This window comes from Suricata suricatta, chromosome 2 (assembly GCF_006229205.1).
Source record: "Suricata suricatta isolate VVHF042 chromosome 2, meerkat_22Aug2017_6uvM2_HiC, whole genome shotgun sequence".
Taxonomy (NCBI): Eukaryota; Metazoa; Chordata; class Mammalia; order Carnivora; family Herpestidae; genus Suricata; species Suricata suricatta.
The window spans coordinates 114,357,336-114,375,205 of record NC_043701.1 but is presented as its reverse complement, the minus strand read 5'-3'; the positions used below and the strand labels follow the sequence as shown (position 1 = coordinate 114,375,205).

The following is a 17,870-nucleotide window of genomic DNA, read 5'->3' as shown; positions in this document are numbered from 1 at the left end:
GGGGGGGGGGGGGGGGGGGGGGGGGGGGAGATAAGTAAACTTTCCCCTAAGCAATACGGTTAACTGAATACCTTCTGGGCCTGAATGCCTTTGTGATAGTCACTACTGCGATAAAATGTATCCGACATCTTTGGGACTATGAGAACAAGCATATCTCCTAAGAACTTGTTTTCTGGGAACTTTCTCTTAGAGTTATAAGCTGCCTAATGACCCTTACTCATAAAAAACGGAACTTTACTAAAGAATGCTGTTTGCCTCTTGGTTAAAGGACGCTTCCTTGAGGCTAGACCTGAGGTTTTGTAAAAATACCTATGACACCATGAGTGCCTGTGGCTAAAATTGTAAAACTTATCTATTGGAAATAATTTACTGTCCTTTCTTGTCCTTGAACCTTTGCCATAAATAAACCTTGAGAACCAGACAAGATGGAGATGCTTGCCAGATGGGCAGCAGTGCTTGTCTGGGGATCAGAACGAAAACGCAAGGCTCTCCCACTCTCTCTTTGGCCTGCACCGTCATTCTTCGGGGGACCCCTGGACCTGCAGGAGCTGGACTCTGGCAGTAGGGAACATGACCTGCCTTTGATTAACTCATAATTTCCCTTGCATAAAGAGATGGATTGTTCAGATGGGGCCCACATACTTATAACCTCATAGTTGAAGTTCAGAAAACTTTGGAAAATATTCTTCTGTGGTGATGTGATTTCTGGGTCCACCCAGTTAAAAACCTAGTTTGCTGGTCACCAGATTTTACTGCTGGAAAGGACTACAGAGCTATTAAAATCCAAGATCTCTTTTTATAAGAAGCCAAATCTCAGAGAGTCTGAATGGTTTTTCAAATATCGAACTTTTTTTTTTTAACCAGTTTTTGTGATAAATTGAGTTCCATGGCAGTAATTCCTCTGGTTTCTGTCTGCCTGCTTCCTGTTTCCTTTTTTTCCTCTTCATTCATGTTGCTTCTCTGTGGACTTTCAGACTCTAGAAAGAGAAGGGCAGACAGGCCTCCAGTGAATTCTGGTCAATTCTGGGATGTTTGGAGCCAGAGAGGTGGGTAGGAGAGATCATTGTTTCCGCAGGCACTGAGAACAGCACCAGCGTGTGGAGTGCTGGTGTCTGTGTGGATCATTCAGGAACGTGGACATCTGAAACTTCCATCATCTCCTACATACACACAAAGCGTTCAGTATTCCAATCGAAAATACATTATTAATCTCAAAATCTAACATCAGATTTTGAAAAGAAGTGTACTATTTGTCAGATGATAGAAGCAGGCTTTTAGGCTGAGAGCTAATATGCATATGAGGGTAAACAAGTGCTTTGTTGTGTTAACTCAAAGACCAGAGTGACCAGATGAAGTGATGTGCTACGTGCTCACTTGGGAAAGAGCAGGTGAGTGGGACGCAGAGGAGAGGGCCCTGGGTGGGTGGCTGTTCTAGGACACGGCACCAGTGGTAATGGGTGCGTTCCATTTCCTCCCTGTCTACTCCTCTCCTCGAACTGTTCAAAAACCCATCACTTAGAAAATTCTTGACCGGGGCACCTGGATGGCTCAGTCTGTTAAGCCTCCGAATTCGGCTCAGGTCAGATCTCATGTATGTGGGTTCGAGCCCCGCGTCGGGCTCTGTGTTGAGAGCTCAGAGCCTGGAGCCTGCTTCTGGTTCTGTGTCTCCTTCTCTCTCTGCCTCTCCCCCCTCAGGCTCTGTGTCTCTCTCTGTATCAAAAAAAAAAAAATTAAAAAAAAAGGAAACTTTTTGACCACTGGGGCACCAGGATGGCTCAACCGGTTAAGCATCCAGCTCTTGGTTTTGACTCAGGTCATGGCCTCGTGTTTTCTGAGTTAGAGCCCTGTGTCAGGTTCTGTGCTGGCGGTGCAGAGCCTCCTTCGACTCTTTTTCTTCCTCCCCCACTTGTTCTCTGTCTCTCAAAATGAATAAAGAAACTTAAATTTTAAAAGAAACTTCTTGACCATAAAATAATAATTATGCCAGTATAGGTATAAACTGAAACTTCTGGTCCCTTTTCACCTGTGTCAAGATACCTCCTTTTTTCCTTACCCAGATTTCTCTAGGGCAAAAAGTTGGTAAACAGCAATAATTTTCAGTGCCATACAAGTGATGATGAGGGTTGTTAAAGGGAAATTTTACCTTAAAGCAGAAGAACAACTTGATCTGCCCCAGTTATTGTAGCTGGTGGACTGTTAGGCATGTGCCCACATGTGGTCCCTTCCAAGGCCTGGCAGCTTCCGGGTGAAGTGGAGGTCCACCCCACCCCCAACCCCCTACTGCGGTGCAGATGCGCCTCCAAGCCTCCCCGGCCTCACCAGCCTCTGGCCTCCGCTTACTCATCTTCTTGCCACCTGCTTGCTTCCTTCCCTATCCCTTCCTGAGCCTTTCTCTTAAACATTACTCATGCTTTTTGTGCATCTCTGTCTTCTGGGAAGTAGTGTGACACGCTACAGAAGCCTGGAAGGGCGTGATGTAGGCAAAGTTACACTTCTCCCCCTGTGCCTTGGATTCCCTGTCTGTTAAAGGATGCAACTGTTAGGTTATTCAGGAACACTCGTATAATTCTAAGATTCTGTACTACTTGACTTTCCCCCTCCCCCTTTTTTAAGAATTATCCTTATATCTATTTATTGCTTGTGAAGAGTTTCTCTTTTTATTTTTCTGCAACTTAATTTTGAAAAACTTCAAGCTGACAGAAATTGTAAGAATAATACAATAAACATTCACATTCTTCACCTGTATTCACCAGTTGTTAACCTTCCTTTTTTTTTCCCCCTTATTTGCTTTCCTCCATATATGGGAGTTTCCTGTCACTGCCATAATGAATTACCGCAGACTTAGTGGTTTTAAAATTATACACATTTATTACCTTACAGTTCTAGAAGTCAGGAGTTCAAGATGAATCTTAGCTAAAGTCAGAATATCAGCGCCGTGGTCTTTCTGGAGGTTCAAGAGGAAAATCTGTCCCTTGCCTTTTCCAGTCTCTAGAAGCTACCTTACATTCCCCCCACCCCCGTCACTCTGACCCCCTCTCTGCTACTGTGGTTAATCTTCTGCTCTGACTGCCCTTCATAACTATTTCTTATAAGGATCTTTGTGATGACATTGGCCCACCTAAATAGCCCAGGATAACTTTCTCATTTTAAGAGTCTTATCCTAATCACACCTGCAGATTCCCTTTCATTGTGTAAGATGACATATTTATAGAGTCTGAGGATTAGGAGGGAAGCAGCTTTGGGCAGCCATCTGTTGTCCGCCACATATGATCTGTTTTCGTTGTGGGTATCAAAACACCTCACCCTTAAATACTTGGGTATGAATCTGAAAACAAGACCATTGCGGTAATAGAGACCCATACAAGTGATAGTGATATGTAAAGGAGAAAGTTGATTTAATGGCAGTCTTCCAAAAATAAATGACTTATGAACTAGGTACTTTTACGTGGGATAGCTTTTTGCAACTTTGTATATATCTTATACTATAATGAGTATATCTTGATTTTCTGTCTCTTCTGGAGTCAGTTTTGGTATTTAATATTTTCTTACAAAAATCATTCAGGTTTTCAGATTTATTTGTAGAGGTTGGCAATTTTTTCTTGCAACTTTGTTTTTAATGTTTATTTTTGAGAGAGGACAGTGCAGGTGGGGGAGGGATGAAGAGGGGGAAACACAGAATCTGAAGCAGGCTCCAGGCTCGGAGCTGTCAGCACAGAGCCTGACACGGGGCTTGAACCCACGAACCATGAGATCTTGACCTGAGCTGAAGTCAGACACTTAACCAACTGAGCCACCCTGGCGTCCCTTGTTATCTAACTTTAAAGAGTTTTGAATTTTGTTTTATTTTGCAGTTAAGTTACTTGTGGGTCAGCTTAACCCTTTTGAGATTTATTTGAGTTTCATGCTCTAGATCTGATCTTACAAAACTCAAAACCAAACCTTGTAAACATGCTTCTGCTACTACAGTGTGATGCTTCTGGGGTCTGCGTTGAAGTGTGGACCCCTGGGTGTACACTGGAATTCTCTTACTTCAGCTGCTTGGAACTTGATGATCTCCCATTCCTGTGATTGATCCGGAATTCAGCTTAGAACTCCCACACGGTTCAGTGACAGAGTCAGGGGGACCCCCCAGATTCCTGGAGCTCTTTCCTGTGCAGCCTCACATTCCTTTCCCTGTGCCTCCAGGTGCAGACCCGCGACAGTTGTAGGGTTTGCTGTGTTGATGTCTCTTCTCTTGGTGAGCAGAGTTCAGTGCTCATTACCCAGTGACTTAAGAACATTTATTTTTCACATTTTGTTCCATTTGGTTCCAGTGGTGTCCTCGGTATCAGATCGTCCATTATGGCAGATGGTCCGTTCTTTCAGTATGCTGCTGAATTTTATTTGGTAATGTTTTATTTCAGATTCATTAAAGCGTGTTTGTAGTGAGGTTGGTGTATGGCCGTGGCTCTCATTTGCGAGTGGTGCTCCTGGCCTGGGCCTGTTCATTTTCCTTTGAGGGTTTAGAACGTGAGGGGGAATTTGTGTTTGCAGCAGTGATGAGGAGACCCGAGGGCACAGGAATTGCAGTGCAGCGGTGCGGATTTTCTGTTCTTTCCTTGGTGCTTTCTTGGTTCAGGTTTGGGTACAGGTTTCCAGTAGCTTCCTAAAATGAGATCAGAAGCTTTCCATCTTTCCCTGTACCTTGGAATAATTTAAATATTGGAAACTAAGTCTTCTTGAAGGTTTGGTAGAGCTCCTACTTAAAACCAAATATAGCTGGGGGGCACAGAGGTGGCCCAGTTGTTTAAGCATTTGACTCTGGACTTCAGCTCAAGTCAGGATCTCACCGTTCGTGCGTTTGGGCCCCATATTGGGCTCTGCATTGACAGTGCGGAGTCTGTTTGGGTTTTTCTCTCTCTCTTTCTGTCTCAGAATAAATAAATAAACTTAAAACACACAAAAAAATAAAAAATATATACCTGGTTTCTTTCAGGTAGACCTTTGTCTCTAGTTATTTTGTATAATCAGATTTTTCTGAATCAATTTGGATAATTTGTGTTTTCTTAGAACACTTATTTCATTTACATTTTCAAATCTTTTTGAGATAGTTTCAATAGAGTACATGTATGATTTTTAAAAAATCTTTAGTTATATCTCCTTTTTTATTTCTGATACTATTTTTTATGAATCAATCTGAATGGATTTGATAGAACTTTAGTCCCTTTAATGTTAATTTCTTCCTTTTAACAAAAATGTTTGCTTTGTCCCTTTTGCTAACTTCTTGATTTAATTGCCTTTTTAATATCTCTTTAGTTTTGTTTTTGGTCTCTGGCAATGGCTTACCCTTGCTCCTGCTCTTCAAGTTATTATGGTTTGCACTTAGCTTTCTCTAAGGGCTTTTTCAGAGAAGAATGACTTATAATTACTACAGAGTCTTCTCTTGTATCTCTTTTAATTGCCCGTTTTAGTCCTCTAGTTTTGGTGTTTATCTGTGCTATAATAAATAATCTTCTTTGTATATCTTTTTTCCTTTTCTCTTTATATATATTTGCTATCACTTTAATATTATTTTCACAGAAAGGGGAAGTGAACGTGTCTTTATCCCCCTATTCTGAAGTGTCCCGGATGCCGGGTTACGGCCCGGGTACTACTCAGTTGCTCTTGCATGCCCACCTCTACACCCCCACGGTTCGAGTAAATCTGTATGGGTCATGGACTTAAAATGGCAGGTATAAACTCGACATACATTGTGTAGAATGGCAATTAAACAATGTAATCTTTTCTACTAATCGTTGTTAAATCAGGGCATCTGTTAACATTAAAAAATTAATAATTTTTGAAATTTTTATTTTTAGGTACTAGAATATTTAAATGACCTGAAGCAATATTGGAAAAGAGGATATGGGTACACTATTAACAGTCGGTCCAGCTGCACCTTGTTTCAGGATATCTTCCAGCACTTGGACAAAGCAATTGAACAGAAGCAAAGGTAAAAGCTTAATTTCTTTTTGATCTGTATTCTTAAATGCTCACCTGAGCTTCTGGAAAATGTTTTATAATGGGTGATTTAAAAAAATAGGTTTGAGCTGTGTGGATGTCTCAGTCGATTGAGCACCTGACTTGGGCTCAGGTCATGATCTCACTGTTGATGAGTTCGAGCCTTGTGTGTCAGGCTCTGGGCTGACAGCTCAGAGCCCGGAGCCTGCTTCCGAATCTGTCTCCCTCTCTGCCCCTTCTCTGCTCACACACAGTCTCACTCTCTCAAAAGTAAAAAAACATTTAAATGATGTTTTTAAATAGATTTGCTTATATTTTTAAAAGGTAATAACTAGACACACAAAAGAGTGAAATGAGTTAAGAAGCATATACACCCTTTGTTCACCCCAAGAACTAGAACATTCACGTTTGTAGTGCTTCCCTTCTTCTGCCCCCTGTGTCCCCTCTACTCCACGTTCCCTGCAACCACGGTTTAGAATTTGCAGTATATCATTGCTTTGCCTCTTTAAAAATAGTTATTTTGGTAAATGTATGTATGCAAACAGTATGTTTGGTTTTACTTAAAGTCATAGGTCTGTTGTCTTCTGGGACTTTTTTGTCTCTACAGCATTGCATTTATAGGGTTCATTATATTGCCACATATACTATTAAGTCAGAAAATAAACATTTTCCTGTGGCTCCTAGGTGGCTCAGTCGGTTAAGCATCTGACATGGTTTCAACTCAGGTTATGATCTTATGTTTTGTTGGTTCGAGCCCCACATTGGGCTCTGCACTGACAGCGCAAAGCCTGCTTGGGTGTGTATGCATTTTCTCTCTCTTTCTCCCTTCCCCCCAAAATAAACTTAAAATAAACATTTTTACTATAGTACAGTATTCGGTAAAATGTGACATTTAATAAATAAGTACCCTAATTTATACTGTCTTCTCTTGTTAGTGGACAATTGGGTAGTTTCTATTTTTGCTGTTATGAAATAGTGGCATGAACTGTATATGGCTTCTGGTAGGAATTGCAAAATGCTTTTATTTTGAATGCGAGTCTCTCATGGAAAATCTTTTGTTAATCATACTTTTCAAGGTTTTTTAAAAAAAATTTTCATAATTTAACCCTGATAGACTCTAACCTCCATTTTATTTGACAAATATGCTTCCATGAAAGCTTATATATTCATAGTTAGAGAAAAAAATGCTATAAAGATGGAGACAGAAAGACTGAAGATTGTGCATTTGATTGTGTTTGCAATATTAATTTCATACATATATGTAGAGAGAAAATTTACGTGTGTGTGTGAGTGTAACTCTAGTTCATGAAGTGTTCTTGGGTTTGATGGGAGTTAGGGAGAAAACTCAGTGGAGTGTTTACTTTTTGCTACCAAACACTTTTGTGGGGCAAAATAGTCAAGGCAAGTTCTGTCTTTGAGATAGGCATTAACTCATTCCTGCTTAGTTTTATGAGTGGTTTATGGCCTAGAGACTTCATAAGATAATGGAGCTTTGCTATTTGTTCATTGTTATCTGCCCCATTGTTGAACATGCTGTTTGGCAAACTTGAAATTGTGTCACAAAGACTCTTAATAATTTTTGTAAGATTTGCTTTTATAATTTGATACCATATTTTAAGGTTAAGAAGTTTATCTTGGTGTTTCAAAATGAGTATTCTGTACACTGAAGACTACATTACAGAGAGAACTAAAAATGACTCAGATAAATGAAGAGATATACTATCTTTATGGATTGGAAGATAGATTGATCATTTGTGGACTGAATGCAATCCCTATCACAGTCTCAGTAGGTCTCTTTGTAGAAATTGAGAGGCTTATTCTAAAATTTATACAGAAATGCAAAGAACCTTAAAGAGCTAAAACAATTTTGGAAGAAAAAACAGCAACAAAAATTTCAAAATATTTCATTTTGAAACTTACTATAAAACTCTGGCCATAGACAAATAGATCAATAGTATAGTATCAAGTCAATAAATAAACTCATAAATAAACCCTTATATGGCCAGTTTTCAACAGAGATGCCAAGCCAAGGTCATGCATTGGAAAAAAGAATAGTCTTCAACAGATGGTCCTGGAACAGTTGGATATCCATGTGTTTAAAAATGACACTTAGACCCTTACTTCACACTGTACAAAAGATAAAACTATGACACTCTTAAAAGAAAACATGGAGTGAATCTTCATGATCTTGGATTAGGCCAAGATTTCATAGCTAAAAAACCCAAAAAGCTCAATCCATAACAAAATTGATAAAATGGACTTTGTCAAAATTAAAAAATTTTGTGGTTCTAAAAATACTTTTGCAAAATAAGAAGATAAGCCACAGACTTGGAGAAAATGTTCGCAAAATATACATGTATGATTAAGGATTTGAATCCAGAATATATAGAGATGTTACATCCCAATAAGGAGACAACCTAATTTTTAAAAAGAGCATAAGACTTGAACAGACAGTTAAGATGGCAAATATAAGTACAAGAAAAGATGATTTTAACATCATTAGATATTAAAACCACAGTGAAATACCACCAATATATCCCAAAACTGGCTGTGAAATGATAAAAGAAAAAAATATATATATATATTGGTCTCTTCTCCAAGTTCTTGACAGAGGGCTTCTAAAAGAAACCCTTGTAATTTCCTGAGTGATAGGAGTGTCTTTTGTTGTAATGAGGCAGCTTTGGGTCACACCTTGGACAGTTCCAGGATGAGCATTGAAAGACCAAGCCTTGAGTAGAAACTTGCAATTTGCAGCCCTGAGCCCCATTCTCTTGAGAAGGAAGGAGGATGAAAATGGAGTTAATGATCAGTGATACTTGTGTGATGAGGACCCCATCAAAATCCAAAACAAGTTTGTGGTTTCAGGAGCTCTTGGTGATGAACGAGGAGATGTGCTGAGAGAGTGAACTATTACATAGTCCGTGCCTCGAGGGTGTGGGAGCTCCGCGCCCCATCCCACACACCTGGCCCTGCCCATCCCTGAACACAGCCACTTGGGAAACGTTTGGCAGCTTCTTAAAAAGTTAAATGTAAATATGCCATATGATTTAGCAAATTTAGTGTTACATGTCTACACAGACATTTATGTGACTGTATCTTGCACTGTTTTCCATAATAGCTAAAAACTGAAAAATTCAGTTGTCCTCCAGCTGATAAATGAATACACACAAGGTGGTATGTTCATGTGATGGAATACTACTCAGCAATTAAAAAGAAAGAATGACTGGGGCACCTGGGTGGCTCAGCCAGTTAAGCGTCTGACATCGGCTCGGGTCATGATCTTGCGGTCCGGGAGGTTGAGCCCTGCATCAGGTTCTGCACTGAGAGCTTAGAGCCTGGAGCCTCCTACAGATTCTGTGTCTCCCTCTCTCTCTGCCCCTTCCCGGCTTGCACTCTATCTGTCTGTCTCTCTCTAATAAACATTAAAGAAAATTTTTTTTTTAAAGAATGAATTACTGACAGATGGAGCACAATGAATGGCTTCCAAAACATTAATGCTAACTGAAAGAAGCCGGTTGCATAAAACTATATATTGAATGATTCTGTTTATTTCAAATTGCTGGAAAAGGCAAAACTTCAGAGGCAAACATCTGTCAGTGGCTGCCTGGATCTGGGCATGGGAGCAGAGATCGAGTGCAGATGTGTACAAGGAAGTTTTTTGGGGTGATAAGAAGTGTTCCTATATTGGATTGTGAAAATTGCACACAAAACTGTTCATATACTAAAATACATATAACTTGACAATTAAAAACTGGTAAATTTTATGGTATTTACTTCAATAAAAAATTTAAAAGAATATGGATATAAAAAGAAAAATGGGGGAAAGAATGAAATAATCTTTTGGTAAAAGTGGAAATAATTTTTAATGAATTTACTAATTCAGGAAAACGGAATCTTAGAAATTTTGACAGGATGACTCCAAAAATGTGGTTTTTTTGTTTTGTTTTGTTTTTTTAAAATATTTTTATAGTTTATTTTTGACACAGAGAGAGAGAGAGCACGAGTGGTAGAGGGGCAGAGGGAGAGGGAGACACAGATTCTGAAACAGGCTCCAGGCTCCAAGCTGTCAGCACAGAGCCTGATATGGGGCTCCAACCTATGAACTATGAGATTGTGACCTGAGCCAAACTTGGATGCTTAACCGACTGAGCCACCAGACGCCCCCAAAAATGTGGTTTTAAATTATTAGTTCACTTCCCTGCCTTAATAAGATACACTGTAAAGTAATTGAGTAGTAAAAGCAAAAAAGTAGGGCTTTTGCAGTTCTATGAGATGATCTGGATTACTATAAACAGGACAACCTATTTTGTTATGTTTTATTTTAAATAGAATTTGATTTTTAGAGCACTTTTTGAGTGGGAAAATTGAGTGGGAGGTGGAAAGACTTCCCAATACTCCCTTCCCCGTAGCTGCCCCCACTATGACAATCTCCTAGCATAGTTACTCTTCAAAAACTGTTGTGAGAAATAATAGTTCATCTATTTAAATTGTGCGGTTCTGTGGGCTTTAGTATATTCACAGTTGTGCAACCATCACCACTGTCTTAAGTTTAGGTCATTTTCATTACCTGGGAAAGAAACCGTATGCCCATTAGCAGTCACTCCCTGTGTACACACAGCCTCGGAGCAGTAGGCAGCCCCTAATCTTTCTCTATGGATTTGGGTTTTCTGGACATTTCATATAAACGGAATCATGTAATATGTGGTTCTTTGTGACTGGCTGCTTTGACTTAGCATAATGTTTTCAGGTTCATCTGTGTTTAGCCTGTGTCATTGTTTGATTCTTTTCCATGTTTCTGTGGCTGAATAGTATTCTATCGTATGAATATACCATATTTTGTTCATTTGTTAGTTGATATCTGGGTCGTATCCCACATTTTTGCTCTTGTGCATAATGCTTCTGTGAGCATTTGTATACAAACTTTTGTGTGGTCATGTTTTCCTTTTGCTCAGGTATGTGCCCAGGAATGGAATTTCTAGGGAGTCATGAAGTTTGACCAACAGGATTGTTAAAGAATATTGACACGATAGCTATGTGGGCAGTCCCTCACAGGTACTAGTTCCTGGATGTGATCTGTAGATGAAGTGTTCCAAGTTGAGGTTGCTCTGTTTATAGTAACCCTGATGACCTTCTAGGAGGTTTTACTTGTTTTTATCTTAAAGTGAAATTCCTATTTTTAGCTTATTTTCTTATTATAATCTGTGTATCTCACTCCCAGATGAAATACAGATGGAAAAATGTAACTCGTTGATGAATCATTATGTTAGGTGGTAGCCAACTCTATACTTAGCAGCTAATGAAGCTAGTTTTCATGCATGGCTCGTGGAATCAGACGCAGTAATGCAGAGGCAGTGTGGTGCTGTAGGCAGGTAGTTGGAGTTAGTGTGAGTCCTGATTCTGCTTTATTGATGTTGCAGATTCCTCACTTCTGAAAGGGGACTGCATCTGCTGACTGACAGGGTGGTTGTGATAATGAAATGAGATCATGTCTTTAAAGCCCTTAGTATAATGTAATGTTTCTATCAGCAAGATGAAGGAAGTCTTACCTCCTTTTGGATGGTTCCTCCGTTATTTGTGAATTGAAGGTACATTCAGCAGTAGATTATAACACTTGCTATGAGACATGTCAGGCAATGTTTTAGGACCTGGAAACAATGATGAATAAGACAGACTCATTGCACTTGTGACTCTACAATTTAGAAAAAATAGAAATGTGTATTAAAACCATGAGTAATGGTGTAACTGTTAAAGGGAGATTGTGAAACAGTATAAAACATTCAAAGAAAGGAGAGTTTGACCTTGTACGACAGCTGATCATGTTGGCTACTGCCTTCTTTTCTGTCTGAGAAAGGAGAGACAGTGTGAGTCACTGTGAAGGAACTGGCAGGTGCTTTTCAGGGACTGGTTATCTCTAGATTAAAAGACTGATCGGAGTTTTAAAAAGTATTTATGTAGCTGAATCAAGATTAAATTGTCTTGCTAACATTATCTTGATTCCAAGACCAGACAAAGACCCCACTAAAAAGGAGATCTATAGACCAATTTGCCTGATAAACATGGATGCAAAAATTCTCAGCAAGATAGTAGCCAACCAGGTCCAACAATACATTAAAAGAATTATTCACCACTATCAACTGGGATTTATACCTGGGTTACAGGGCTGGTTCAGTATCTGCAAACAGTCAGTGTGTTATACATCACATTAGTAAAAGAAAGAGTAAGAGCCACATGATCCTCTCCATAGATGCAGAGAAAGCACTTGAAAAAATACAACATCCTTTCTTGATAAAAACGCTCAAGAAAGTAGGGATAGAAAGATCATACCTCAACATCAGAAAAGTCATATACGAAAGATCCACCACTAGTATCATCCTCAATGGGGGAAAACGGAGAGCTTTCCCCCTAAGGTCCGGAACATGACAGGGAGGTCCACACTCACCACAGTTATTCAACACAGTATTGGAAGTCCTAGCCTCAGTAATCAGACAACAGTAACAACAACAACAAATAAAAAGCATCCAGATTGGCAAGGAAGAAGTCAGACTTTCACTCTTTGTAGACGACATGATACCTTATATGGACAACCCAAACAATTCCACCAAAAAACTGCTAGAACTGACCCAGGCATTCAGCAAAGTTGTCGGTATAAAATCAATGCACAGAAATTGGTTGCATTTCTATACACCAATGAAGCAACAGAAAGAAAAATCAAGGAATTGATCCCATTTAGAATTGTGCCAAAAACATAAAATACCTAGGAATTAACCTAACCGAACAGGTGAAAAATCTATACACTGAAAACTATAGAAAGCTTATGAAAGAAATTGAAGAAGACACAGAAAAGCCACCTAAAAATTAAATCTTCTTACATAGAGGGAAGAAGGTATATTTAGCATTCTTTACAAAGCTAGAACTAACAATTTAAAAATTTGTACGGAACCAGAAAAGACCCCAAATAGCCAAAGTAATCCTGAAAAAGAAAATCAAAACTGGAGGCATCATAATTCCGGACTTCAAACTCTACAAAGCTGTAATCGTTAAGACAGTATGGTACTAGTACAAAAACAGACACATAGATCAGTGGAACAGAATAGAGAACTCAGAAATGGACCCACAAACATATGGCCAACTAATCTTTGACGAAGCAGGAAAAAATGTCCAATGGAATAAAGACCATTTCTACAGCAAATGGTGTTGGGAAAACTGGACAGTGACATGCAGAGATATGAAACTGTACCACTTTCTTACACAATACACAAAAATAAACTCAAAGTGGATAAAAGACCTAAAAGTAAGCCAGGAAGCCATCAACATCATAAGAGGAGAAAACAGGCAAAACCTCTTTGACCTTGGCCACAGCAGTTTTTTACGTAACACATCTCTGGAGGCAAGGGAAACTAAAGCAAAAATAACTATTGGGACCTCATCAAGATAAAAAGCTTCTGCACAGCAAAGGCAACTGACAGAATGGGAGAAGATCCCTGCACATGACATATCAGATAAAGGATTAGTATCCAAAATTTGTAGAGAACTTAGCAAACTCAACACCTAAGAAACAAAGAATCCAGTGAAGAAATGGGCAAAAGACATGAAGAGACCCTTTTCCAAAGAAGACAGCCAAATGGCTAACAGACACATGAAAAAGTGCTCCATATCATGCATCATCAGGGAAATACAAATCCTAAACCACAATGAGATAGCACCTCACACTTGTCAGAATGGCTAAAATGAACAACTCTGGCAACAACAGATGATGGCAAGGATGTGGAGAATGATGAACCCTTTTGCACTGTTGGTGGGAATGCAAACTGGTGCAGCTGCTCTGGAAAAAGGTATGGGGGTTCCTCAAAAAATTAAAAATAAAACTACCTTACATCCCAGCAATTCCAGGTGTTTATCCAAAGGATACAGGAATACTGTTTCAGAGGGGCGCAGGCACCCCAGTGTTTATAGCAGCACTATCAACAATAGCCAATGTATGGATAGAAACTAAATGTCCATCAACAGATGAATGGATAAAGAAGATGGCGCATATGTGTGCCTGTGTACACACACAGTGGAGGATTACTCGGCAATCAAAAAGAATGAAATTCTGCCATTTGCAACTACATGGATGGAACTAGAGTGTATTATGCTAAACAAAATTGGTCAGAGAAAGACAAATATACGACTTTACTCATATGTGGAATTTAAGATACAAAACAGATGAACATAAGGGAAGGAAAGCAAAAATAATATAAAAATAGGGAGGGGGACAAAACGTAAGAGACTCTTAAATATAGGGAACCACCTGAGGATTGTTAGAGGGGTTATGGGTGGGGGGGAATGGGCTAAGTGGGCACGGGGCATTAAGGAGGACACTTGTTGAGATGAACACTGGGTGTTATGTGTAGGGGATGAATTACTGGATTCTATACCTTAAGTCATTATTGCACTATATGCTAACTGACTTGGATGTAAAAATTTTTAAATGAGTAAAAATTTAAAAAACACCTAATAGTTAAATCTTCTTAAATAGAGGGAAGAAGATATATTTAGAGACTTCTATCTTTCTGTCCAGAAAACCAGATTCATAAGATTTTAGAGCAGTGCTAAATTTAAGAGTACTTCTAAAGAAAACCAACATATGCTCAGCAAAGAGAATAAGAGTGTTTTAAAAATTAATAGATTTTGTGTCTTAAAGCAGTTTTAAGTTCACACCAGAGTTCAGGGTGGAACTTCTAGAGTTTCCATCTACCATCCCCTCTACATACCCAGCCTCCCTCAACATTAATATCACATGCTGTGGTAGAATAAGATTTCAGGAGATTTTTCTGATCTATTCTGTCAGAACATTAACCTTTTTTCTTTGTGATTCTTAAAGTCTTTTTTGTATTTGGATTTAGAGTGTGTATGTTTATGAGCAGTATCTTACCATCCGGTTGTCGGAGGGAAATGTCTTTCACTTCATGGTGGAGTCCCCAGGCTGTGTTAGCTTTCTGTGTACCACTGCATACCACTCTCTGTGTCCATGTTAAATCAGACAGGGGCCTCAGTGTTTCTGAGTACGTCTTCATAACTCTAGGAGCATGGTTTTACTTCACAGAAAAACCACAGGTTGCAAATAATGTTACTTGCCAAGTATAATCTCTGTTCAAGCTCAGGGTCCATCACTCTCATTGGGATCTTGATTTTTATTTACCTTCTTGAACCGTCACCACAGTGATGGGATTAAAGTTAAAACCAGTACATTTACTATTTAAGCAAATGTAAGCAGCTTTTGCTCTTTAAGCAGCTGTGATTAGAAAAGGCAAGTTGTTGTGGAGGAGGGGGTGCGGCACCCGGGTGGCTCAGTCAATTAAGAGTCCTACATTGGCTCAGGTCATGATCTCAGGGTTGGTGCGTTAGAGCTCCACATCGGGCTCTGTGCTGACAGCTCACAGCCTGGAGCCTGCTTCGGATTGTGTCTCCCTCTCTCTCTGCCCCTCTCCCACTTGCGCTCTGTCTCAAAAATAAATAAACATTTAAAATTTTCAAAAAAAAAAAAAAAAGGCAGGGGCGCCTGGGTGGCACAGTCGGTTGAGTGTCTGACTTCGGCTCAGGTCACGATCTCACGGTTTGTGGGTTTGAGCCCTGCGTCAGGCTCTGTGCTGACGACTCAGAGCCTGGAGCCTGTCTTTGGATTCTGTGTCTCCCTCTCTCTCTCTCTGCCCCTCCCCTGCTCACACTGTGTGTGTCTCTTTCTCAAAAATAAAGTAAACGTTAAAAAAAATAGATACAAAAAAGAGTTAAAAAAAAAAAAAAAGGAAGATTGGACTTACCAAAGAGATGAGACTATATGGACTTTACTCTGCTCTACTCTATTCATGCCCCCATTATCTCTGTTGATATGTTTTTCTCTTTTTAAATTGGGGTAATTCAGTAAGTCACTTCTTTTTTAAAATAAGGTTTCTATTCTGGACTGTAATTGCTTAGCTTCATGAGAGCTTTCATTTTGTCCTGGATACTCTCAGACACTGAAATGGACTGCTGTAAATATTTTTACTATCATTAAACTCATTAATTTTGTCTACCTTTTCACTGACTCTCAAATCTTAATATTTTCAGACTTTGCCGTTGAACAGGGATAGGGCTTTTTAACACTGTGTAGTTCCATAATTGAACATAAGATGGCAGCATTAACATGTGGCAACAAATGATTTTTTAATTTATTTTTTATTTACTTTTTAAAGTGTATTACTTTATTATTTCTAAGAGAGAGAGAGCGAGCAAGCATAGAAGTGGGGAAGGGGTAGAGAGAGAGAGAGACACACACACACACACACACACACACACACACACACACACACAGAATCCAAAATAGACTCTAGACTCTGAGCTGTCAGCCCAGAGTCTAACTCGGGGCTTGAATTCACCAACCACGAGATCATGACCTGAGCTGAAGTCAGGTACTTAACTGACTGAGCCACCCAGGCGCCCCCATAGATGATTTAAAAAAGCTGTTTGGGTCAATTAGCCCATGGAAATTGGGGAAGGGGTTGTCTTTGAAAGTTCTTAGAAATGTGTGCAGATTCTGAGTCCTCAGGGCTAGTGTGCTTGCCTTTTGCTCCCTGTGTGCAGTCAGGGCTCCGGGGGGTCCAGGTGGGCATACAGGGGACTCTGGTAGTGCTGCCTGTGGAAAAAAACTGGCTAAATAAAGATTAAAATAAAACTAGCCTGGCTGTGTTCTGAGTTCAGATGCAAATGTCCAGTTGGCTTCTGGGAAAACTTTGGGCCTCTCCACAGACCGTAGGCGTGTGGTGTCTGGAACTTTATTTTGGTGTCCACTCCTGCGGGCCTGGAACGAGCATGGGGTGCAGTTGGTGGTCAGTACGCATCCCAGGAGTATCCGCAGCCCCTCTCTCTCTCCCGTCTGTCATCCCTCTTTTTGTCCGTGCTGTCATCCTCCCAGGCGTCGCAGCCACAAACTGCCTCATTCTGTACTCCGCCTCCCTCACCTTCTGCATCTACTCACCATGTTGCGTTCTGCATTTGTTGTTTTGTGGGCTTTTTTGGGTTTGCTTCCAGTTTTATATCTGTTCCTTCCTCATCTCTTTACCCCACCACTCCGACCTCAGTCGAGGCCAGTATCTTTCTCTTAGATTTCAGCAACTGCCTTAGGTGCCCCTCTGGCCTCAGTGTCCACGCACCCAACTCCCGCGTATTATGCAGGCGGTAGAGGGTGTATGTCTAAGTTACTGTCTCAGGGAGCTCGTGTCCTAGTTTGGAGGGTATTTATATGATAGCACTAAAACAGGTTTTTAAAACAAGCGCTAAAGGAGGATGAATCTGAACTGTGGAGTTCGTAAAGCCTTTCTGGGACGAGTCTGAAGACTTCTTTCACTCACCTCAGCATATCCACCCTTAATAGCTTGTTTTAATTTCTTTAAAAGCAGTTTTATTGACATATCATTGATGTTAAGTGAGTGGCTCACATTTAAAGTGTACAATTTGGTGAGTTTTTACAGACGTACATACCCATGAAACCATCAGCACAATCAAGACAAGGAAATCTCCATCCTGTGCAAAGATTTCTTTGTGATTGTTCCCCCCAGCCTCCGTCCCTGGGCCAGCCACCGATCCGTTTCCCGTCACTATAGATTAACTTATTTTTTCTAGACTTTAAGATCTAATAGAACCATCTACTGTATACATCGTTTGGTTTGGCTTCTTTCAGTTTAATGGTCAGGAAATTCACCCACGTTGTTGTGGGTGTCCGAGGTCACTCCTTTTTAAAGCTGAATAGTATTCCATGATACACACCAGGTCGCTGATCCATTCTCCCTGTGGTAGGTATTAGGTGGTTTCCAAGCTGAGCATATTCCACGTGAAGCTGCTGGGAACTGCGGTTGTGTTGCTGCAGACGTGTGCCG

At 40.1% G+C, this 17,870-nt stretch overlaps 1 protein-coding gene and 1 long non-coding RNA gene across 4 annotated transcripts in view; one reads left to right on the top strand and one right to left on the bottom strand.

Moving 5' to 3' along the window:
- The window catches only part of MINPP1 (multiple inositol-polyphosphate phosphatase 1), a 39,208-nt gene that overhangs the window by 10,837 nt on the left and 10,501 nt on the right, over nucleotides 1-17,870 (top strand). Inside the window, exon 4 of one of the 3 annotated variants that reach the window (XM_029931704.1) lies at nucleotides 5,838-5,971. The exons of 1 other annotated variant lie outside the window; for it this stretch is intronic. In XM_029931704.1, the coding sequence (XP_029787564.1) occupies nucleotides 5,838-5,971 (134 nt within the window). Of the gene's footprint in view, nucleotides 1-5,837; nucleotides 5,972-17,870 lie in introns of those variants that run through there. One more of the 3 variants, XM_029931705.1, reaches the window with a different exon arrangement.
- LOC115285417 lies at nucleotides 777-2,510 on the bottom strand. Its single transcript, XR_003905520.1, has 2 exons — nucleotides 2,144-2,510; nucleotides 777-977 (listed from the first exon to the last, which is right to left on the bottom strand). It is a non-coding gene; the product is annotated as an uncharacterized LOC115285417 (long non-coding RNA).